Source organism: Poromitra crassiceps (assembly GCF_964638095.1).
Source record: "Poromitra crassiceps genome assembly, chromosome: 5".
Classification (NCBI taxonomy): domain Eukaryota; kingdom Metazoa; phylum Chordata; class Actinopteri; order Beryciformes; family Melamphaidae; genus Poromitra; species Poromitra crassiceps.
Genome location: NC_139642.1, coordinates 49,780,970 through 49,805,283, shown reverse-complemented (window position 1 = coordinate 49,805,283; position 24,314 = coordinate 49,780,970). Strand labels below are relative to the sequence as shown.

General features: G+C 45.6%; 1 protein-coding gene across 1 annotated transcript in view; it reads left to right on the top strand.

Annotated features, from left to right (window-relative positions):
- Positions 1-756: 756 nt before the first annotated feature.
- Positions 757-24,314, top strand: part of map3k10 (mitogen-activated protein kinase kinase kinase 10) — a gene marked incomplete at its 5' end in the record, with an annotated part of 35,425 nt that continues 11,867 nt past the window's right edge. The window contains one exon of the mRNA XM_083637931.1: positions 757-1,765. Coding sequence (XP_083494057.1) covers positions 757-1,765 — 1,009 coding nt within the window. The remainder of the gene's footprint in view (positions 1,766-24,314) is intronic.

Below are 24,314 nucleotides of genomic sequence, written 5' to 3'. Positions count from 1 at the left end.
ACACGCTGTTTTACTCCGTTTTTATTGCCACACTAAATACCTACATTGGTCCGACAATCAGTTTAGTTTCATTATTGGCGCATTAGCAAGTGTTTTGCTCTTTGTGAACCTGTCTTTACAGGCTCAGTGTCAAGACAGTTCACTCAGCTGAAATGATCATGTGTTATTCATCAGGCCAAAGAAATAATTTGACATTGTAAAGACACCATCAACCACAGAGTTTATGAGAGGACAAAATAGCTGTTCTAGGCTAATAATAACACTGGGAATTAGTCATAATGTATTGTTTCATGAATTCTTCTCTAAGCAATTATGAGAGCATTAAGAGAGACTTATGAATCTGATTTCATAACTTGTACTCACTGATACGCAGCTCATCAACCTGAAGGCGTCCTAATGGCTTTCTGGAGGATTTTAACGAGCCTGCTGTTTCGTAGATAAACTCTGGCAGCTTTCTGGAAGACGGGATTGTGGAAACTATCAATTTGCTTCCTCAGGGATACACCTGTGGATCTGCTGTGCTGAGTGTCATTGTTTGACCTGATGAACATTGTCCCTGCGTGAACTTGCCTTTGGGAATATACATGTTAGTTACACACTGCATACCAACAGCACAGCGACTGGTGACAGGACTTGGCACTGTTTCAAGAGCGAGGAGGGGTGGTGATGGGAGAGAGGAGCTGCAGCTGTCTGATCCGCTGATCCCCTCTCCCCTCTGGTGGCCGAGGAGGCCTCGTCTCGGTCGATGGGCCCTCTATGGATTTTGTGCGTGAGTTGACAGAGGGCCGGCCCACAGCGCCGACCAGCAGCCAGGCTGCCATGGACCCATGCGGCAGGGCGAGCAGCGCGGCCGCCCCCCTGCCTTGCACCAGCTGTGGGGGCTGCTGCTCCCCACCTCCCCCTTGCCTTATCCCTCCTGGGCCTCCCTCCTCTACTACCTCCTCCTCCTCCATGCCCCCGAACATGACCCCCCCACCGCCCATGTATCCCGCCCCCGCCCCGCAGGGGGAGAACGGCAGTAGCTGGAACTCCTTTACCATCTCCTCCTCCGGCTCCCCGGACTCGCACCCTGGCCATCACTGCGGAGCCACCCACCCCAACCCCTACTGGACAGCAGTGTTCGACTATGAGGCCACAGCAGACGAGGAGCTCACCCTGCGCCGTGGGGACCTTCTCGAGGTCCTCTCCAAAGACTCCAAGGTATCCGGGGACGAGGGTTGGTGGACAGGCAAGATCCAGGACAAGGTGGGCATCTTCCCCTGCAACTACGTCACGAGGAGGGATGCCGCCAACTACCGGCAGCTGACCCCAGGAGGGCTGGTGGCGGGCGGGGTCGCGGTGGGGGAATGCCCCCTGGAGATAGACTTCACAGAACTGCTGCTGGAGGAGGTGATTGGAGCAGGTGGGTTTGGGAAGGTGTACAAAGGAGTGTGGCGGGGAGAGGAGGTGGCGGTGAAGGCCGCCAGGCAGGACCCCGACGAGGACATTAGCGCCACAGCAGAGAGCGTGCGGCAGGAGGCCAGGCTGTTCTGGATGCTCCGGCACCCCAACATCATCTCCCTGCGGGGCGTCTGCCTGCAGGAGCCCAACCTGTGCCTGGTGATGGAGTACGCCCGAGGCGGGGCGCTGAACCGGGCGCTCGCCGGAAAGAAGGTCCCCCCCAGGGTTCTGGTGAACTGGGCTGTCCAGGTCGCCACGGGGATGGACTACCTGCACAACCAGACGTTTGTACCTGTCATACACAGAGACCTCAAGTCAAGTAACAGTAAGTACTCTGCAGCTGACAAGTGTGATTCATCCTACACCTACGCCACAACATCTGTCATCATCTATTTATACAATTGACTATGTGGACTTTGTTTGTTTGTCTGTTTCAAGTTCTGTGTTCGGCCACAGCTACGCCCTTTTACGTGCGATCGGGCTGAAACCTTCGGGGTGTGTAAAGGGCACCCGTGCGAGTGACCTGACGGAGCCGGATTTTCTAATTAGGCTAATTAGCTAATGATGTGATGTCATCAGTGATGTCATCAGTGATGTCATCAGTAATGATGTCAAAAGTGATCTCATAAGGGTGCACACACACAAGGAGGCATTGTGAAAAGACTGGTCAATGACTGATGATGTCATAGATAGACATTGTACAGTCTTAGGACATAACTGATGACATCATCAGTGGTATCACTCAAGGCAACAGCCTGTGTTTCAAGGCTATGACATCACTAATGTTGTCACTTATGATGTCACAATGAAATTGATGTCATCGTGACCTATTTATAGAAGAATCGTCAACTTGAACTCCTCAGAAAAGGACTATGACTCCTGCTGAGAAAAAGCAAAAAAGCGTGGGCCAGGGGAGCTACTGACTCCAAGGGCAGAACAGCTGCTGGGACAGGCCAGGGGACAAGCTACGGGCGAGGCCGCATAGCGGGCGAGCCTAGGCATCGAGCACGCGTAGCACGTGAGATGCCTAGTATCAACAGCTTCAGAAGACTTGTAATATTATGAGAAGAGATAGTAGGTTTTTGAGGTAAAGCAACACATAAGGTTCTATGATGCTATGAGCGAAAAAGCAGTCCCATGACCTCTTAAAGTTCTCACCTTCATGGGCGTCCAGGTAGTGTAGTGGTAGATTCCCTGCCTACCAACACGAGGGGTGCAGGTTCGTGCCCCCGTGTTACCTCTGGCTAGGTCGGGCATCCATACAGATTGCCTGTGTCTGCGGGTGGGAAGCCAGATTAAGGGTATGTGTCCTGGTCGCTGCACTAGCGCCTCCTCTGGTCGGTCAGGGTGCCTGTTCGGGGTGGAATGGGAACTGGTGGGAATAGCTTGATCCTCCCACGTGCTACGTCCTGCTGGTGAAGCTCCCGCTATCAGGTGAAAAGAAGCGGCTGGCAACTACGCATGTGTCGAAGGAAGCATGGGGCTAGTCTACGGCTCTCCCCAGATCGGCAGAGGGTGGAGCAGTGACCGGGGCAGCAGGGGGGGAAATTGGCCAAATACAATGGGGCGAAAATCAGAAAAAATAATAAAAAGTTCTCACCTTCATCATTGACTCTAGCTAACATGTGTTCATACTTCATATGATACTAACTACCATATTTCTAACTAGATTCTATCTTTTTTCTTTATTTTTTTAAGATCTGGAGAGAGGATGTACTTTTCCATAATCTGACAACCCCTACATTTATCACTGTAAAGTCACATTTTGAAATATTGGGCACTTCAGTTTGGTCCCCCAATAGGCATGTCTTGGCGATACAAGTACCGTCGAACCAAACCACTTCCCTATGTATTCTAGTACTTTTCCACAAAACGGGGTAAACACGTTTACACAACCAAATTGCCCGTAAAAAAATGTTCCTGTTTCTGTCTGACATTTCCAACATAAATTATTGATCAGCAAGCCCAACAAGATGAGACACTTAAAATGTAACGCAGCAGGGAAGCTTCCATCCATGGAGGGCCTCTGCCATCTTTCCCCATCATCTCTCCCTGGCCTGCAACTCTTCCTCCTCTTCGTCCTCCTCCTTCTGCCTCCCCTCCTCGAGGAGAGCATTTCTGCTCTGCAACTCGCCGTGCTATTTTTGGTGCTTTGTGCTACTTGCTGTTTAAAGACGCAGTTGCAGTTGTTGGTGCATCAAAGAAATAATACGCCGTGTGCATTCACTGTAAGTGTGCGTGCATGCAAGTGTGTGTGTGTGTTATCCTAAGTGACATGAGTGATGGGGGAGGGGGTGGTGTACAAATATGGGTTGAGTGTACAGGATGCTGACTACAGGCCTTTTTTCAGAAGGAGGCAGCAGAACTAAGTGTAGCTTAAACACACTCCCTACTGATCTGCCTTCCAAAATGTCTTCTTCTGTCCCTCTCAGTAGATGTTGAGTTTCTGATGTGAAGAGCGTTCCTTTGCTTGCAGGCTCTCATCCTGTAGTGCAGTGGTTCTCACACTCACACTTTTTCACGTCAAGGACCCCTAAACTGACACAAATTAGACCACGGACCCCCATTTGATAAGATTTTGTCCCAAGGTCCCCCATCTAATAATTTTTTTGCTTTGATTACAGAACGTGTATAAAACCCATGACCAAAACGGTCATACATTCTGTCATTGTGTTACTTATGGATGGAATTATTGTGAAAATAACGTATTCCCCTTTTTGCTCGGGAGTCATGAGCCACTGGGACCCCTTCAACGACCCCTGGGGTGTCCCCAGACCCCACTTTGAGAACCACTGCTGTATTATACTTTCTCACACATCCAGTCCTCACCCGCATGCATACCTCATTCTCATCTCTGTCTCTCTCTCTCTCTGTCTCTGTCTCTCTCCTTCCCCTCCCTCCCTGTGTTGCTCTAACAGTAACGATGAGGATCAGATGGGTATAATTCCTCTAACAGTAATGATGAGAATCACCCCCTCCCCCTTTACTTGGAGTCTCATTCATATAACAATCACAAGTCTTAGAAAGAATCAATTTCCAAATCTTTATTTTTATTTTTATTTAAGCTCATTATTATTTTTGGGGCATTTTACTAAAATGCCCCAAAAATAATTTACCTTTATTCGATGGGATAGTAGTCAGACAGGAATGGTGGAGAGAGAGAGAGAGAGAGGGGAAAACATGTCACAAAGAACCGCGGGTCGGAATCGAACCCAAGTTGGCTGCGCAAAGGACCGAGCCTTCATGGTACGTGTGCTATCAGGTGAGCCACCGCACGAGCATTATCATTTTTGTACTTTAACTTATTTTTCTTGAAGTCACTAAGAATACTAAGACGTTTTTATTTTTAGAACTTTTGCATGTATAAATGTTACCTTTTGTCTTAAGTTTGCCTTTGTGTGTACTGGCCTGAGTTTACATGATTGCAACCAGTCGATCCAACTTTTTCAAATATAAAAACAACATAATCTTACACACTTTATTCGGCTTTCGTGCCATCATTTGCTACACCGCCTTTCTTAGCACACAACGGACTGGAGTAGATCCTGAAATCCCCCTAATCACTGACTACTGAGAATCCATTTTGAATCCGGAATCGTTTTGAATCGACAATCGATTTTGAATCGAATCGTGACCCCACGAATCGAAATCGAATCGAATCGTGAGATACCCAAAGACTCACACCCCTAGAAATAATAGCAGGAATCTGTTCAGGAGGGCTCTCCATCGCTCTCTGAATGATGCATCTTATGGTTAAGTATGTGATTAGACAGTGAGTCACACGCAGAAGGATGCTTGCATTAGACTGCCAGTGCCCAGAGGGAGAGAGGGTGTCAGAGAGAAAGAGGGGGATTGAGGAGTCAAAAGAAGGGGATGGGAGAACGAGAGGGTTGAATATATCAGGTTGGGGAGAGAAAATAAGCTTGGGGACCAGAGAGAGAGAGAGACATATAAAGAGAGAGAGAGAGGGGAGACGGATGGGAAAGAACAAGAGACGGAGAGCGTGGGGGATAAACAGTGGTTCATCTCAGTTTAGGGTTACACCTCAGCTCATTGTCCAGGTGCGCTGGTCTCAGGTGTCCTCTTCAAACCGCCGACCACTTGGCATCGCTGCGGTTACAGAGGAGCACAGGCCCCCAAGCCTCTCCTCTCCTCTCCTCTCCTCTCCTCTCCTCTGCCTTCCATCAACCAGGGCCCGGTGCTCGCTAAACAATCTTCATTTTCACTCAGCGCTCTGATGCGTTTGCCCGACCGAACATGACATGTGAGAGTTGAACAAGTTTTGACCAAATTTCATGCAACACAGGAGATGTATTTTTGGCTCGCTCAGATGCTTTTCCTCTAATTTCATCCCCTTTTGGTGGAAGTTGTTTGAGGCGTACTTGCTTGCACCCGTTTGCGTGTGTGCGCGCATTTCTATATCATCCCCCTGGTGCGTTGTTGTGGAGCCGGTCCAGAGTGAGTGAGTGAGTGAGTGAGTGAGTGAGTGAGTGAGTGAGTGAGTCTGTTTAGCTGGGATAATAATCTGATTAGGGTGACCTCCTGTCACAGCTTGTTTGGGGATTGGCAGGTCGTTGCCCCCACGTTCAGGCCTTACCTGTCACTCTGATCCTGGATCAGCCTCTGGCTCCACAGAGCATAGGGCACCAGTCTTCCTGGGTTGGCTCTGACCTAGAAGTAAAGCCAGTGGGCAAGGAAGGACGACAGCCCCTGATAGATGTATCTACGGCTGTGCCTTGTGGTCTAGGTCGGAAGCTCTGGTGACACTTGTGGCTCGACTCCAGTTCTGAAGGCTATCCATCACCGAAAAACTATTCTGGAGTCAGTTTTATGAGCAGGTCTTGGATTCATTCTCTAGAAACCTCTTGACCACAAGTAGCACAATTATGGGTTTCATGATCACACACAGGCTATGAGACTGAGTTGTGTAACGTGTTGTGCACTGACTGACGGTCACTGACACTTTCTACAGAGATCTATAGAGCCATGAGTCAGCAACAACAGGTAAGACAATACAGCCCAGCTGATCACCTGTCGTGCTAACCACACAGAGAGAGAGAGCCCGGCCCATAGCTAGACCTGTAGCGTGCTCTTACATAAGTGTCATATGATTTGTGCCACCGTCGTTGTGTACACTGAGGCTGGTTTCCCAGACAGCGATTAAGCCTAGACCTAGAGTAAGGATGTCCGCTCCATTGAATTTAGTCTTTAGTCTAGAACTAGCCCTAATCCCTGTCAGGGAAAGCAGCCCTGAATGTACAAAATATTAGCGACGTTGATAAGGTCAATCCAGGTCAAAGCCATTATTATATCGCCCCTTATTGATTTCCCTTATAGATCTGCACCAATCACAAAGAGGAAGATAAAGGTGTTGATGATAATATGTAGATGAAGAGAAGCAGATGGATTGGAGAAGGACTTTTTCAGCTTTGAGATGATTGAGATGTTGATTGTGCAAAGGGCGCTTGAACTCGGTATCAGTATCTCAAGTTTTTGCTTCATCTATTGAGGACTGATCAGCTTGTGTTGTGTCCTCTCCTTAGATCCACAGCTCGTAAACGTGACGGTAAGCTGTGTGAACACAGAGACTTTAATACAGACACAATCAGGCCAGAGAGGAGTTGACATTACCTGCTGTTTTGACTGGCGTAACTTCAAATGGAAGCCATGTTTACACAGTCAACAACACTGTGAATAGTGGGAGCCCGATGTCCTGAAGCAGGACTGTCAAGTATACTGTTTGCTTGCAGAGTATTTGAATTCATTTAAAGCACGTTGGAAAAGTAGCATTTCTCCAGTTCTTCTTTTGCTCGTTGAGGTGGACTACAATACAGCAGTAACCATGACACCAACAAATGCACCACACATAAGTGCTACTTACACGTATAGCCTAGGTATAGGTGCGTGCGTGCGTGCGTACAGAGAGAGAGAGAGAGAGAGAGAGAGAGAGAGAGAGAGAGAGAGAGAGATATATGAGTGAGTCTGCTGAGGAAAGGATTAGAGTTGTGGCCAGTGCTGGTTGTTAATCCCTCAGAGAGACAGCGTGGTGGAGGACTGGACTAGACTGTGACTAACTAACTGGACTAGTGTGAGCTATATGACCAGAGAGAGAGAGAGAGAGAGAGAGAGTGTTGAAGTATTTCATAGCGTGTGTGTGGATTCAACAATGGATGTGTTTACTGTATTTTGCTTGCATCTTTTCCAGGTAGATAATAAAGTGTGTTTGTGTTTGTGTGAGTGATGAGTGATGTGTGTGTGTGTGTGTGTGTGTGTGTGTGTGTGTGTGTGTGTGTGTGTGTGTGTGTGTGTGTGTGTGTGTGTGTGTGTGTGTGTGTGTGTGTGTGTGTGTGTGTGTGTGTGTGTGTGTGTGTGTTTCAGAGAGCATGTCTGCAGGCTCACTGCATAGTACGTACAGTATACACATGTGAGTGTGTAGTCGGCCTGTGTGGGCATGGAGGTTGGACAGCAGGACACTCTGGCGCTAGGGCAGAGAGCAGCACACACTCTTGTCTCTCTCTCCCACACACACACAGACACAGACACACATATACGCACGTGCACGTACGCACACATACACACACACATACTGTATGTATGCACACACACACACACACACACACACACACCGCAACAGAGCAACAATGACCCCATTCTCACACAGCAGCCCAAGACAGAGCGAGAGCAGGGCTCACAATGGCAGGAGTCACCGCAGGGGGAGGGGGCGCAAAGGCCGGCAGGGAGAGAGAGAGAGAGAGGGAGGGAGAGAGAGATGGAGGGGGGAGGGAAAGAGATAGGGAGAGAGAGAGAGAGGGGGGGATGCGACTGGAGACCTTGAATGACAGAGTGGAGAAGGATGGATGGGTAGAGAAATGGAGAGTAGGCTATAGGCCCTGGAGGTTTGGTTGGGTGGAGGAATGGAGAGATGGATGGGGGAGGGAGGGAGGGAGGGAGGGAGGGAGCGATGAACGCGGTTGTGGAGAGAAGCGTAGGGTCAGTTTGAGCGGCGGTCTCGGCGAGCCAGCTAGAGATCAAGGCTAAACATTCTTGATGGAGGCTAACATTTCGCCACTATCTGTGTGTGTCTGTCTGTACTGTCCACCTCGTTATACTGTATCAATACACTTCACTATCTGTGTGTGTCTGTCTGTACTGTCCACCTCGTTATACTGTATCAATACACTTCACTATCTGTGTGTGTCTGTCTGTACTGTCCACCTCGTTATACTGTATCGATACACTATCTGTGTGTGTCTGTCTGTACTGTCCACCTCGTTATACTGTATCAATACACTTCACTATCTGTGTGTGTCTGTCTGTACTGTCCACCTCGTTATACTGTATCAATACACTATCTGTGTGTGTCTGTCTGTACTGTCCACCTCGTTATACTGTATCAATACACTTCACTATCTGTGTGTGTCTGTCTGTACTGTCCACCTCGTTATACTGTATCAATACACTTCACTATCTGTGTGTGTCTGTCTGTACTGTCCACCTCGTTATACTGTATCAATACACTTCACTATCTGTGTGTGTCTGTCTGTACTGTCCACCTCGTTATACTGTATCAATACACTTCAAGTAGAAGTTGACTCTTCAGTGAAATACACAGATTATATAAAGATGTAACCATATGGAGATCAGCATCTGCAGCGTATTAGGTGCTAATTTGACCGCTAACAAATTCTAATTGATAAAGACAGCCTGGGTCAGAATAGATAATAGATATAGCATAGCTGAATGAAACTGTCATGTTCTAGTTCTATGCATATTACCCTGAGGGAGCGTGTCAGTCTATTCAAATGATAAATGATCATTTAAATGATGTGAACTCCAGTGATAATGATGAGTGACCCGACCATAGAAGAGTTCACTGAGTTCTCTTTGTTTTTGCCTCTTACAGAGATCCACCCTAAGGGCTGTTCACACATACTGTAGCATTTCTTTGCATGGAAAAAGTACTGCCTGGAGCGCCTGTTGGGAGGAGAAATACAACCTCACCTGACGTTAGCTTAGCAGCTGCTAGCTCAGTGATCAGCTGGTTAGCTCTACTAGCAGACAATACAGTGTCTTGGAACAAGCAAAGGCTTACCAGATATATTCCAGTACATGTCCAGTATAATCCGTACCGCCTTTATGATCACTGTTACAGTAACATAAAGTCACTGATTACAATATCCTATTTCTCCACCGGCACGGCACTTTCCCTTTCTCCATAGTTGTTGTTGCTATGGGAACGGCCAGCGTCTCCGACGTCATCGGCTGAGAAAAAGAGGTTCACGTCACCTGGCGCTTTTCTGAAAAGTTGAACGTTTCTCAACTTTTGAAAACTCTTTTCTCCGATGAGAAAAAGCCTTCTGTGTGCCTTGCGGCTGCTTCCCATTGTTTTTCATGAGAAAAGTGCACTGGCAATTTAATTGGGGAAAAAAACGCTGTGTGTGAACAGCCCCTAAAACACTGTGAAAAAAAGTTATCGGAGATCTAGAGTACATAGAATTTTTGGGGCCATTTTGTTGTTTAGTCTATTTTCTTCATTTCTGTCTAACTGACCAAACTTAGATGACATGAAGTTTGATAGGAGAACATTTGCCAACTGTGTAAAACATCAGTGGTAAACCAGCATTTAACATTCATACATGGATAAATCCATCATAGAACAATCAAATAGATACTAATTTCTCCACTGACAGTTGCCTTAGTATTATACCAGAAGGCATTGCAATCACGATACATGTGTTTTTAGTAAGGGTCTCAACTCTCGCTTTTCTCTACTGGAAAAACTCTCGCTGTCCTGCTGTTACTGTTACTATCGCTATTGCTACTGCTCTCTCCGCCAACATATAAAACCCACATCTGAATGGAACAGGTCCAGGCCATGATGATCTCTGAGGGCTGGTGAAAGTCATTCTGGGAAATGTAGGAAACCGCAAAGTGACGTGGAAGTACAGTAGACGAGGATCCGAGGGTGGAGTGTTTAAAAGGCCTTGGACTTGGCTCAGCGCTCTGGCACCGTGTGAACAGAGCCGAGCTGCTAACAGATGTTTGTATTGCTTCACTGTTAGAAGAGAATACTGCTGAGTTTCAGTCAGTGAGTGAGTGAGTGAAAGAGAGAGACAGACAGACAGAGACACACACACACAGACAGACACACACACACACACACACACACACACACACACACACACACACACACACACACACACACACACACACACACACTGTGGTGACTCTCTCCACAGGTCAATAAACAGATGAGAGGAGGCCAGCAGCTACCAGTAAGCTGTGCTGAGTCCCTCCCTGCTCTGTGTGCTGCACTGCAGCTCCACAGCCTCTGTGGACCTGCCAAGCAGCATACTGACACACATTACGCTTCAGCGGGCTGCGTATTCCTGTACTTTATATGAAAGACGTCATATGATGGAGTTATGATCCATAATGATGTGGATCTGCAGGAGTGGTCATGTACACAGCAGGAGCGGGGATTTGCTGGATTTCGTGTTGATGGTCAAAGTTCATATGTTCATGAGGATTTTTTTGTCACATCTTGATTTTCATACAGACATATACTGTACTTCAGTGTATTCTGCCATTGTGGCCTGCTGCAACAAGATCATTACCCGCCATGCTAAAAATATTCACCAAATAATATTATTTGACTCTAAATGGTCTCTGGGATTCATATCACACACCATCGACAGACAGGGCTTCTTCCTCATCCTCTCCTGAATTTGACCTCAGTTTGACTGACTGACTCTTTAGCTTTGTAGAAGTCAAGAGATGATGAAGAACGTTAAGTGTAACAAGCAGGAAAGGCTTGGCTGGAGCGATGGAAACAGATTTGTATTTAAGTCAAGTTCATTTGACAAAGAATGAGCTTTCCTAGACCTAACTAATCAATCACAGAACAAAATGATGTAATACAGTATGCAACTGTTCAGGGCTGGGCATTATATCGATATTATTTTAGATTTTGGATATCGTAATAATGTGATATAGCATTCAAGTGTTGTCTTCTCCTGGTTTTAAAGGCTGCATTACAGTGAAGTGATGTCATTTTCTGAATTTACCAGACTGTTACTGTAGCTGTTCTATTATTTGGCTTTACTTAGTCATTATCCACATTACTGATTATTATTTATCAAAAATCTCATTGTGTAAATATTTTGCGAAAGCACCAATAGTCAGCGAAGGAAACCCTATCTTTGCATTTTTTCTTTTGATCACAGTCTAGTTTTAATAAAAGTTCTTGTGACATCTCACACGTGGCTTTGACTTTACAGCTGAACATTTCGCCACTTCGTAGAAAATACAGGGATGTATCACCATTCAGCTTAAAAATACAGAGATATGATTTTTGGTCCATATGGCCCAGCCCGACAACGGTTCTCTTCTTTCTTATTATAGGCTATTTAAAAAAAAGAATAACAGTCTATATACATTTCTCTCCCATTTCCTAGCGGTAGTTTTCTGACATAACACGGACTCCCCTCGAACCTCTGACATGGTATACAGTAGCTTTGTGCTTTGTTTTCTACCAGCACAGTCACAACACTGCTGTGCATTTCAGTTGTCATGATGGTACACACTCAGGGACACCACACACACTCAGAGAACATTGGCACCTACCGTGTGTGTGTGTGTGTGTGTGTGTGTGTGTGTGTGTGTGTGTGTGTGTGTGTGTGTGTGTGTGTGTGTGTGTGTGTGTGTGTGTGTGTGTGTGTGTGTGTGTGTGTGCGTGCGTGCGTGCGTGCGTGCGTGCGTGCGTGCGTGCGTGCGTGCGTGCGTGCGTGCGTGCGTGCGCGCGCGTGTGCCTACATGCATGCGTGCATGGTGGCTGTTGACTCTGCTGTTAGAGCAGTATTGTTACCAGCCAGCAGCCTGGCACGGGGAGAGGGGAGTCAGGCCAAGCAGAGAAGGCACCGGGTGTCCCCCGAGCCAGGAGCCCTCCACCCACTATCACAGTCAAGTCAAGTCAAGTCGAGAGGACACTTCATGAATATGCCAGACACACAGAGCCAAGAGGCAGCGTCACAATGTCATGTTTTATTCACAGTTCACAGCAGCTACTGGAGACACTTTCTGTATACACGTTAACATGCTGTCATGTTGTCTAATACATTATACAGCAGTTAGTTCCGGCCGAGCGATTTGATTGGACGAGAGGCATTCCATGAGTGCTGATATTCAGTATAACAGCAGTAGGACGCTTCACTGTGTGTGTGTGTGTGTGTGTGTGTGTGTGTGTATCACTCTGCTTCACAGCTGTTCTAATGTAACGATTAGGCTGCGTACAGTATGTGCACCTAGTAGCCACAGCGATATGGATACATTTGACCTTAATTATGGGAAGTGCGTCCTGGTGGCTCACCTGGTGGCTCACCTGGTGGCTCACCTGGTGGCTCACCTGGTGGCTCACCTGGTGGCTCACCTGGTGGCTCACCTGGTGGCTCACCTGGTGGCACATGTACGACGGAGGCTTGGTCCTTCGCGCGGCCAACGCGGGTTTGAATCCGACCCGAGGTCCTTTGCCACATGTCATCCCCTCTCTCTCTCCCCACCTGTCTGCCTACTGTCCTATCTAAATAAAGGCAAAAATGCCCAAAAAATTATCTTATATATATGAATGGGAAGCTGAAATCATCTCAAAGTAGCTTAGCTAGCTAGTTGCAGTCGGGAAAAAGTTGACCTGTGGCTTCGCTTGGCAACACTCGGTAGCGTTTGTGCAATCCTGAGGAACGGAGACAACAAACAGACAGAAATCATCTGTTGTCTCAAATTACGTATTGATGAATTTACAACTGTTGTATAAAAGCAATATCACACGAGTGTCAAATTGTATCGTTTTTAAGATGCATCGCGATGCGGACGTGGAATCGAATCAAATCGTGGACAGATGAATCGTCGAATCGTTTATGTTTCAAATATATGTTGACATTCAGATTTTAAAGCACTTTCTAAATAAAAAATGTAGTTGTATTTCTGACCGCTTGTATTAATTGATGAAAAAGTAGCCATGTCCAGTAATAATATAGAAAATTGAGGATGTGATACTTGGAGCTGCGATACTATGAGCTGTATCGAGAATGCATCGTGATGCATTGTGGAATCGAATCGTATCGTTGACAGATGAATTGTAATCGAATTGAATCGTGAGGCCAGTGAAGACTCACAGCCCTAATATCAGCTATATATATATATATATATATATATATATATACATATACTGTATACATATATAATATAAGCTGTGCTTATCTTTGACCGAATCACAGCCATGCTGATATCCGGTACATCAACAGTGCTCAGCTCTTTGATGTACTGTATTACAGTGACTATGTTATATCTTTATAATATATATAGATGAGAATAGCTTTCCATCTTCCAAGTCTGTAGAATATGATGTGTAGGCCAGGACATCTCTGCAGCATGACCATATTTAATTTAAAATGGTATTTTGACACACATTTCACCTTGAACACACATTGTGCGCTCCTGTGATTTGAAAATTGCCGTAGGCCATATTGCGATTTCGATCAAATTTAGATTAATTGTTCAGAGAGTGACACGATTCAAGAAAATCCTTGAATTAAATGATTGGCATTGGAAACAAGTGAGCTAGTTGTTTTCTCCCGTGTGGTTTTGATGCCGGTTTGCATCAGAAATAGAAAGAACAGAAACGGGAACATCAATGGTGAGATGTAGTAGAATGTGAAGAATAGAAATAGCCCAATATTTTTGCTGTCATCTCACACAAAATCAGTGACTATGTGAAATTCGTCAGAATCAAGGAACCACAAAACTGAGAATCTCTCATGAGTTTAACGCTCAAACCTCTGTGAATTTCCACACGCTAAGTACCTGCTTTCTCCACAGCACACGCACACACACTCCACGCAAAAAGAGACAAGAGAAAGCCGCCTGATATAATACCTCCATCTCTGATGAGACAGGCTGCCTGGTCACACGAGTCTGGCAGCTGCGTTTGTGTGCAGACAAAGTGAGTGGCTCCAGGGTGAAACTGTGCCACCGCGCGGCTCCGGATTAGAGCCCCAATGGCCTGTGGTGCTACAAGTAGAGCCAAGGCGGGGTATCAATGACATGGGAGCGTAGTCAGTAGAACCTCCGTATCAACATGGGAATGGAAAAGAGACCCAATGGTATGTGCACGACTTGCTCGGCAGAACTTTTGCTGATCGGCATCCATCTTTGATCTTAATTCTGTGTTCTTGCTCCAGAGCAGGGCCAGCTAAGCTAACCCCAGCTGAAGTCGGGGTTAGCCCACTTTGGAGTGTTCCAGGATTGTGCATGTGTGTGAAAGGCTTAGCGTTCTTAGCCTGGGGCTAACAGCTTCCTTAGCCCCAGGCTAAGAGACTCACTTAACCCTGGTTAAGTATAGTGTGAAAAGCCCGCTATAGATCTAACTCATCAATTATCAAGCACAAGACAAAATTATGCAATACATTATGCAAACAAATAAAACACAAGAGGACTTTAATACCTCCAAAAATTCTAGATTGGGGCTTTAAAGCGATGTGTGTATTCATTTTATACATTGTGAAATTCTTCTTTGCATATTCAGGAGCAGTGTTTCAGTGTGTAGTTGCTTTACGATACTTAGTTGCTTTATCGCTCAAGAGTACGGATGGGTATCGTTTCGTATTTTTACGATACCGGTGCTAAAACAATACTTTTAAAACAGAACCGATACTTTAAGTATTAAGGTAAATTTAAAGTTGATTTAAAGCTTTTTTAAATTATTATTATTGAAAGAGGATATCAAGCGGTGCACTCCAAACAATAATATTAGTGAAGGTGCGTGCGGCGCCATTGTCGGAGCACCGGAGGCCGGATATTTCACTCTGCAGCTAGTACCGACATAACGCACCTAAATCTGCATTGCAATTCGGTCCGGTAATACGGTTGTAAAGGTACCGGTACCATAGCGCTACCGGGTTTCGGTACCCAACCATACTCAAGATATGAGAGAGATGTGTGAGAGCCAGAGAGAAATAGGGACACTATTGAGCTACAAAGACATGAGTGTGCGCTGCCAGGAAAATGACAAAAGCTCTGCCTCCAGTCATCTCTCTCTTTACCTCTACAAAGCTGCATCTTTTCATCCACTCATCATTCCATCTCTCTCTCTCTCTCTCTCATCCCGCGTCTCGCTCTGTTTCTTCTCCATCCTCCCCTCTTCTCCTCCCTCTTCCTGCCACTTCCTTCTTCTCTTCTGCCCTCCTTTCTCTTCCCCTCTTCTCCCCCTCTTGTCATTTTTTCTCCTCCCTGTCTTGCCTCCTTCCATCTCTCATCTTTCCGTCTCCCCTCCCCCACGCCTCTTCCTCAGACCTTTTTCCTCCTCATCATCCCCCATCCTCGTCCTCCTCCTCCACATTATACACACACAATCTACCTCCCTCTCAGTTACTCTCTTGTCTTTTTTACCCCCCCTGCACTTTCTCTCCATCGCGTTTCTTCCTCTCCCCAGTGTGTTGTAGTCTGAGCCGATCGCAGCCAGGCTGGCGACAGCTGGATGGGCAGACAGACAGACAGACAGACAGACAGGGAGGGAGGGAGGGAGGGAGGGAGGGGACGATGAGGGTTGAAGACGGGATGTGTGGATGAGGAGTCGCAGTCTTAGCGGGGGGGGGGGGGACTTTCTCTGATCTTTGCTGATGTAGAAACAGAGATGGGGCCTGAGGGGGCGAGGGGCTGGCTGCTCGCTTCTCTTTGTGCAGGCTCCCACGGGGCTGCATCTCTCCGGTACACAACACACAGCCAGCCAGGCCACTTCTGCAGCTCCGGTTGCTATATCTGTCGTACTTTTGGAGACGGTGGGGTCTGGTGCTAAGGTGGGCTGGTGTCTTTGCAGAAGCAGAACCAGCAGGTATGTGTGTGTGTGTGTGTGTGTGTGTGGGGGGGGGGGGGGTGGATGAGTGGGTGAGGAGGTAGGCACTGGGAGCTGGGAGGCATTAGAGGGAGCTAGCACTTACTCTATAGGAGGGTGAGGGATGGGGGGGTGGGGGGGTACGGTCTTGGAGCATGGGACCTGATTCGCTGACTTGGCGCCACGGCAACAGCTGTTCCACCCTGCAGGCTACACCTGTTCTCATACAGAGAGGAACAAGGAGGAGGAGGGTGAGAAAAGACACAGAGGGGGGAGGGGGAAAGGGAGGAGAGAGAGAGAAAGAATCAGAATCTCTGTAGTGGCCCAAATGTACACTATACACAGGAATTGACTAGGTGATGCAGCGCAGTACAACGTGAAAATAGCAGAATAAAGCACACTAAGTTAAGTAAAATTCAAATAAGAAACATAAGAGAATAATCACAAATAATATATACACAGCATGGATACTAAGTATGCTAGAGTCCTGGCCTTGGGTCCATAGTTGGAGTTTGTGCCGTCCCATACAGTGTGTGTGGGATGAGGTAGGAGCTAGGATGGGCTGTTGAGGAGAGTAATGGCATTAGGGGAAAAACTGTTCAGGTGTCTGACTGTCTGGTGGTCCTGGTGGCCAGATGGGGCAGTGAGCCGGGTGCGATGGGTCCTACTGTAGTCTGCTTCCTGGATCTAGCATCACACACACACAACACTCACAGGCACCTGTTCCTGGCCTGTGAGCTGGCAAGCTGTTAGCACCAGACAGTCTGTGTTTGGTGTGGGCAGAGGATGTGAGGTACCACACAGTCTGACAGAGGAGGTGAGAGCACTCTCGATGGCAGCTCTGTAGGGTCTTTCGAGGAGATGTTCATCTTCCCGAGCAGTCTGAGGAAGAACATCCTCTGGTGAGATCATTTTATGACATGATGGCATGATGGTGGTACCCAGAGATTTAGCAGACTCCGCCACCTTTGCGGCTGCATCGTTGATGAATAATGAGGGATGTGATCGAGGCTGGGTGTTTCCGGAAGTCCACGACGCTGTAGGCGAACTGTAGCGGGTCCAGAAGGCGGTCTGTGATTGGTTTGTGATTGGTCGATTGGTTTGTGATTGGTCTGTGATTGGTTTGAGAAAAGACGGGATGAGTCTTTTCTGAAGCACTTCATGACTACAGATGTCAAAGCAATGCGTCTACTCTGTAGTCATTCAGGCACGCTATGCTGTCCTTCTTTGGAACTGCGACGAGAGAGAGAGAAACTTCCACAGAAACATCCCTATCTCTGTGGTGAGAACATTCAGGGTGTGATGTGAGCTGCCAAATGTGTTCACTGCTGTGCTGTCACACATTCAAGGAAATTATGTATCTTTACTCAATGTAGACTGTTGTAAGGTATGTTATGTGAGTTGTATATAAGAATCTGTGTGGGTGGAGTACAGTTCAGAGGTATTGAGCATCAACGATTTGACATACCATCTGCTAAGAACTGTTGTATAGTTCTACCTTTAAAAATTTTATACTAAGAGGTTGCTCCTGAAAAATAACACCACACAAGCGTCAATTAACATTTAAAGATGATCTGAAAGTCTTATAGAACCGTATAATTCCAATCTCACAATTTGTTCTGTTGATTGCTGTAAATTCTAACTGCTAGAATGTATGTAATGCCAATAAAGCAACCAACTGAATTAAAATAACATTGAAAGAGATATACCTAGACTGAAGAAAACAGGAGGGAGAGGACAAAGGAGACTTCATATAGGGGCATGAGGGTACCGTTCTGTGGGACGCTCCCCTTTCCCAGCTTCAGATTCTCAGCGTGTGACCTCTGGCCCTGTTACCATAACAACAACTTAATGACACAGCACACAGACAGGACTGGACCTTGGCCAGAATAATATAAGCAACATAAGTGAAGCGGTGGAGCTGTCTGCGTGCGCGCCGCAGCGCCCAGCTCACAGTACCTCTTTCACTGGAACTTTGAAGTGGCATCAGGACAAAAAGGAAATGAAATCAGAAGTGGTGTGTCAGCATGGTGTGTGGCGTAATCTGATTTGCATTTGTTTATTATTACTGTACATTACATCATCTCTCAACAAAGCACCTTTATATTGTCTCACACTGTAAGAGCCAGGCTGGAAGTAACTCCTTACATTTACTGCAGGTACAGTAATAAGAGCAGCAATTACAGTATTGGGCAACAATCGTACAGTATTGTACTTCACAAAATAGAAAAGTTGCGAAACCATATAATGCCCCAGTTAATAACCATTTATTTGCTACAAATTGTGCAGATTCTTTTTTGTATTGTTGTACTTTGCTACATTTTAAATCACATCCATTGCAGAGTGCATAAGGGCCTTCTGTAGCAACATATAGTTCAAGCACTGAGAAACACAAGTCAAATACAGAAATACATGCAGCGGCCTCTGGTCCTATACCCAGGGTGGGTCTTTATCACTGACCTAAAAAATATGGACAAAGCTATCCCATTCAGTTTGGTCTCCCGTTTGGAGTTGATTCGTTGGCCGTCACCATCATGATTTTTTGTCAGCAGAGTGGGAGGGAATGGGTTGAGTCCTTCCGCAGCTCACGTGAGATGGGAGTTTCCCAGAGCCGCAGCTCCGCCTGCTATTGGTCCATGATCGGCAAGCTGCGCGATCACTGGACAGGCGATCTGTCAATCACCCCCTTTTCTATCATCTATTTTACTCCAAACGGGCGAGTTATATAAGATATGACCCCGATGCAGTTGTTATGAAAAGGTGACATTAGCTATATAGACCAAAAGTGTGTTAAGGCCCAGGCTGTAAAGATGTTTAATTACTGTTACAAAGTGGGGCATTTTAACAGGAACGATGGGACTTCTGAGTTCTGCCTCAAGTGGCCATTCGAGGAATTACAGCTTAAACAAAGACTTCCTCATCTTCAGGGGAAAGGGGCAGAGCTTGCCCACTTATGTGTTGGGGGACAGCTATTTCATTTGGATCGTTGAGGCCACAGTGTGATCATGCAGTTTTCCATGCACGCTGAATTTGTTAGACTTGATTACTTTATTTCTCATAAATTCCCACCAGGAAACAGTGACATACTTCTATGAACTTTATGATTTCAACAGTTATATTGTTCAGTTTTTTTTTTTGTTTTTTTTTAACCCAGGTGCAAAAAGTTATCAGTAAAATCATCTCAGTCAGACAAACGGAAATCGCAGAGCCCCCAAAACTTTCCCTGTAACATTATCGGTAACTGAGTGTGAGCTTGGATTGTTTTTTCCGCCAGCGACTTTTTAGAGGTCACTGTAAGCTGAGAGAGAGCACGTGGTTGAAGCAAGAAGAACAGGCCACAATACATGATGGGAATTAGGGAAGGTCACTTTCAACTGTTTATTCATCTGGCTAATCGGCCACGCTCCAGTGTTTCTTTTTCCACTTACCCTAAATATACACTTCCCCCCCCCCACACACACGCACACACACCAGAGATGGGGACTTGGACTTGGGACTTGGACTTGAGTCGCACTTAAGTCTCACTGACAGTGACTTGAGACTTGACTTGAGACTCGTCCTCAAAGACTTGAGACTTGACTTGGACTTGAGTTTTGGGACTTGTGAACAATCTTTATTTTTTATTAAAAAAAATTGGTGCATTAACATTAAGGAAATCTATACTGATGTCATCCAATCAATGCTGATAATGTATTCTAATAGATAAAGGAGTGAGAATAATACAGTACATGCTTTGAATTCCTTGGTTTTAGCTATGCAGTGTTCTAAGCAGACTGGATGGCATGCAGCAGATGATAGAACGCTCATCCATAAGAGACTTGAGACTTGACTTGGACTTGTGACCAAAGACTTGAGACTTGGACTTGCTCCTCAAAGACTTGAGACTTGACTTAGACTTGCAAAAAATGACTTGTGAGCATCTCTGACACACACACTCTCTCATCATACCAATACATGCTTGAGTCTCTTCTGTGGTGGAAGACGAGCCCAGCAGACTGTAGGCTAATGTGTCACCTGTGTTGAACTGACTGACTAACCAGTGTGGAGGATCATTAGTCAGGTCAGTTACTCTTGGTTTAAACAGTGACTCACTGACGTTTCAACACTCAGCCAGGGTCAGGGTCCAAGGACGCAGGAACGGGCCCAGGGAGTGTAAGGGGAGGGGCGGGGGCGGAGAGGAAGGGATAGGTGGTCATATACCGTTTCTTTTCCTTTTCTTCTTGGTTTCATCCTCCTTGCTTTTTAAAAAATTTAGTTTTATTTTATTTTATTTTATTGGGGTTCTCTTATCTCACTGTCTCTTTGTGTTTTACTAAATGTAAAGCAGTTTGTAAAGGATTTTTTAAGAAAAGTGCTTTACTATACAATGCCATTATACCATTATTATTATTATGATATAAAACAGTATTTCACCAAGTGGATTTTGCTAAGATTTTTTCCCCATCCTTGTCGATAAATAGTGGAATGATCAGATAACCTAATTACACTGTAGCAAACTATGACATGAACATAATTTGCCACAGTATGTTCATGATCATAACGTAACGTGTTGTTGACTGTTGTTTTGGTCACGCAATCTGATCAATTAAAGCCACTGATCATTCCCATAAAGCATGTTGCCACGCCAGCCGGCAACCAGGGAGCTGGTTAGTGATCTTCTTGCCCTCCCTTGTGTGTGTGTTGTGTGTGTGTGTGTGTGTGTGTGTGTGTGTGTGTGTGTGTGTGTGTGTGTGTGTGTGTGTGTGTGTGTGTGTGTGTGTGTGTGTGTGTGTGTGTGTGTGTGTGTGTGTGTGTGTGTGTATATATATTGTAGGATATTGTGGCTTTTACACAATGCTTAGCAATGCATGTGTACTGCTGGAAATGTTATCTCAAAGTACATTGAGATGAGAATAATCACACACACGCGCGCGCGCACTCACTCACTCACTCACTCACGCACGCACGCACGCACGCACGCGTACTTTGAGATAACATTTCCAGCAGTGCACATGCATTGCTAAGCATTGTGTAAAAGCCACAATATCCTTGAGGACATTTTTCCTTTCTTACTGTGATACAGAGCACTTTGCCCTTGCTGGTATTGTTTCTATATCAGAGCACTTCAGGTTGTCTACACTGCGAACATGGTGATCTCTGTTTGATGTGCAGGATGAGAAGCTGGAGGTAGTGGTGTGAGGGAACATGCACAGGAGGCGTTGAGAGGCTGTGTAAAGATGTTCTGGAGGAGGTGTGATGGAAACGTCTTGACGCTGGTCTATAATAAGACAAGTGAGATCACATGACTGCTGCTGTAAACAGGCAGGTGCCGTATCTCTGCCCGCACGACCTGTACAGTATCGGTAAACATGCAGTTTCTATCTTTCAGTGTGTCTCTCTCTCTGTCGCTCTCTCTCTCTCTCTCTCTCTCTCTCTCTCTCTCCCTCTCTCTCTGTTGCTCTTTTTCTCTCTCTCTCCCTCTCTCTCTCTGTCGCTCTCTTTCTCTCTCTCTCTCAACAATTCAATTCAATTCAATTTGCTTTATTGGCATGTTACGTAATAACAACAAAATTGCCAAAGCGTTTCAGGAAACAAAAAGATATAACAACAACAAAAGATATAACTGATCTAACAACAAAGTAAACAGTGGATACATTAGTAAATAGGACATGATCAGTTCATCAGGTATGATACTGATAGAGCAAGGAGGTAATAACTCTTACAATACACAATTGTACTACTATACTAAATAATACAAATAATAATAAAATAATACTATACACAGTCACACTACTATACTCTCTCTCGCTCTCTGTTGCTCTCTCTTTTCCTCTCTCTGTCGCGCTCTCTCTCTCTCTCTCCCTTTCTCTCCTCTGTTTCCACCCTGTTCCCGCCCATGTGCATGTTCTCCATAGGTTACACAAACAGAACTTAAAACACAGAGAGTTGAGACACACCCCTGTAGTCTGTGGTCGCCTATATGCACATCCTATTCTGTCAGTCAATTCAATTCAAGGTGCTTTATGAATGTATATTCCCCCGAAAAGCTCTTTTCCTCAATGGCTAATATTATATTTTGCGGCTGTATTTGTTCTCACAAACACGACTTACATCAACATAAATAGTCAGACAGTCAACACACACTGATACCTGGGAAAGCATGGGATTCATTTTCTGAAATCTTGGTTAATTGTTGATTCATTTCTTGTTTCATGCTTTGGAAAATGTTTGTTTTTAAAAGGTTGTGCCAATAAAGCACATTGAATTTAATCGAGAGAGAAAGAGATATATAATCTATATAAAGAGAGCAAAAGATAGAGAGACAGAGAGAGAGAGAGAGAGAGAGCCCTGAGGAGACAGCTGTCTCTCAGTGGTATCAGAATAGAAAAGAAGGCTGGACCATGACAATGGCTCATTATCACTGTCAGCACTCACTGTCCCTCACTAGGCTGGAGACTGCACTCCACCGCACGTGTGTGTGCGCACAGTCGCACACACACACACACACACACACACACACACACACACACACACACACACACACACACACACACCTTACACATGACAATCTCTATAAGCTTGGTCACTGAAAGTGGTCCTTTTATTTTGATTGGTATTCTTTGTCATGCATGCTGACAGTATTTGCATGTAGACTCGAACTGCACGATAGTGACAAATAATCATATTGCGATTATTTTGTTGAATATCACAATCTAACTTCTATAGATCATCATTATACAGACAGATGTTTCATCTTTCAGCCAAGAGGAAACATTTTTATTTAAAACTGATATGTTGCATAAGATTTCATATACATACCGGTATTCCAATTTAAAAAAAAATCTATTAATTGTGCAGTGCTGTTGTGTACTACTAGATTCCTAGCAAGGTTTGTAATGACAGTGAACATCAGCTGTCTCAGCAGCTGACCAGAGTACAGAGCCTGACAGGCACACCTTGATCACGTGAAAGGCTTACGTGCACGTGCACGTGCACGCGCGCGTGTGTGTGTGTGTGTGTGTGTGTGTGCACGTGCGTGTGCGTGTGCGTGTGTGTGTGTGTGTGTGTGTGCACGTGTGCACGTGTGCGTGTGTGTGTGTGTGTGTGTAAACAAAGACACTGTGTGTATTGCCTTCCCCTGCCACCCTTTGCATATGCCTGTAGATAAGTGAGAGAGAGAGAGAGAGAGAGAGAGAGGCAGCAACCCCCACCTAGCTCCCAGTGCCTGTGAACTGTGTACACTCCAAATATTTCCATAGCCAGCCCTCACACGGAAATGAAGAAGGAAGTACATGGGAGGGAGAGAGAGAGACAGATAGACAGAGAGAGGGAGAGAGAGAGAGAGAGAGAGAGAGATAGACATAGACAGGGAGAGAGAGCAAGAGAGATATGAGGTGAGAGGCCAGTGCTGAGAATTGACCAGGAAAAGCACTCAGACAAGGATATACGTTCAAAGGACTGTCACATTGTATGAAAATCAGTCGCTTAGACACACACACACACACACACACACACTCTCTCTCTCTCTCTCTCTCTCTCTCTCTCTCTCTCTCTCTCTGTGGCAAGTGTCTGCCCTATAGCAGAAACCCGAAGCACTGTTCAGACCACACCTGTATTGTAAACATGACTGTACTATTGAACATGTACATTGTTTACATTTTGTTCTTGAGTGTAGAATGTGTTTTTCTGATTGAGATATATATTTTATGGGATTTGGAGTATGGAGCTGTGTGAAACTGGACTTTATGCTTTAGTTGTGTGGTTATTGACCCCCAAAACACCAGTGAAATGTTGCCTCTACAGATACAAACACAAAATGTTTATATGCAAATACTAGTAAATAAACAAGCGTACTAGTTGTTTATTTACTTTAAATGTATTTTTTTTTGTGCTAAATCAGAGTGGCTTTTACCCACATTTCCCTGTACTGTAGTTGACCCTATGACCAGATAACCAATCAATGCATTCTCTTTGCTGTTTTGACCCATGTATTTTGGGAGCATTTACACTA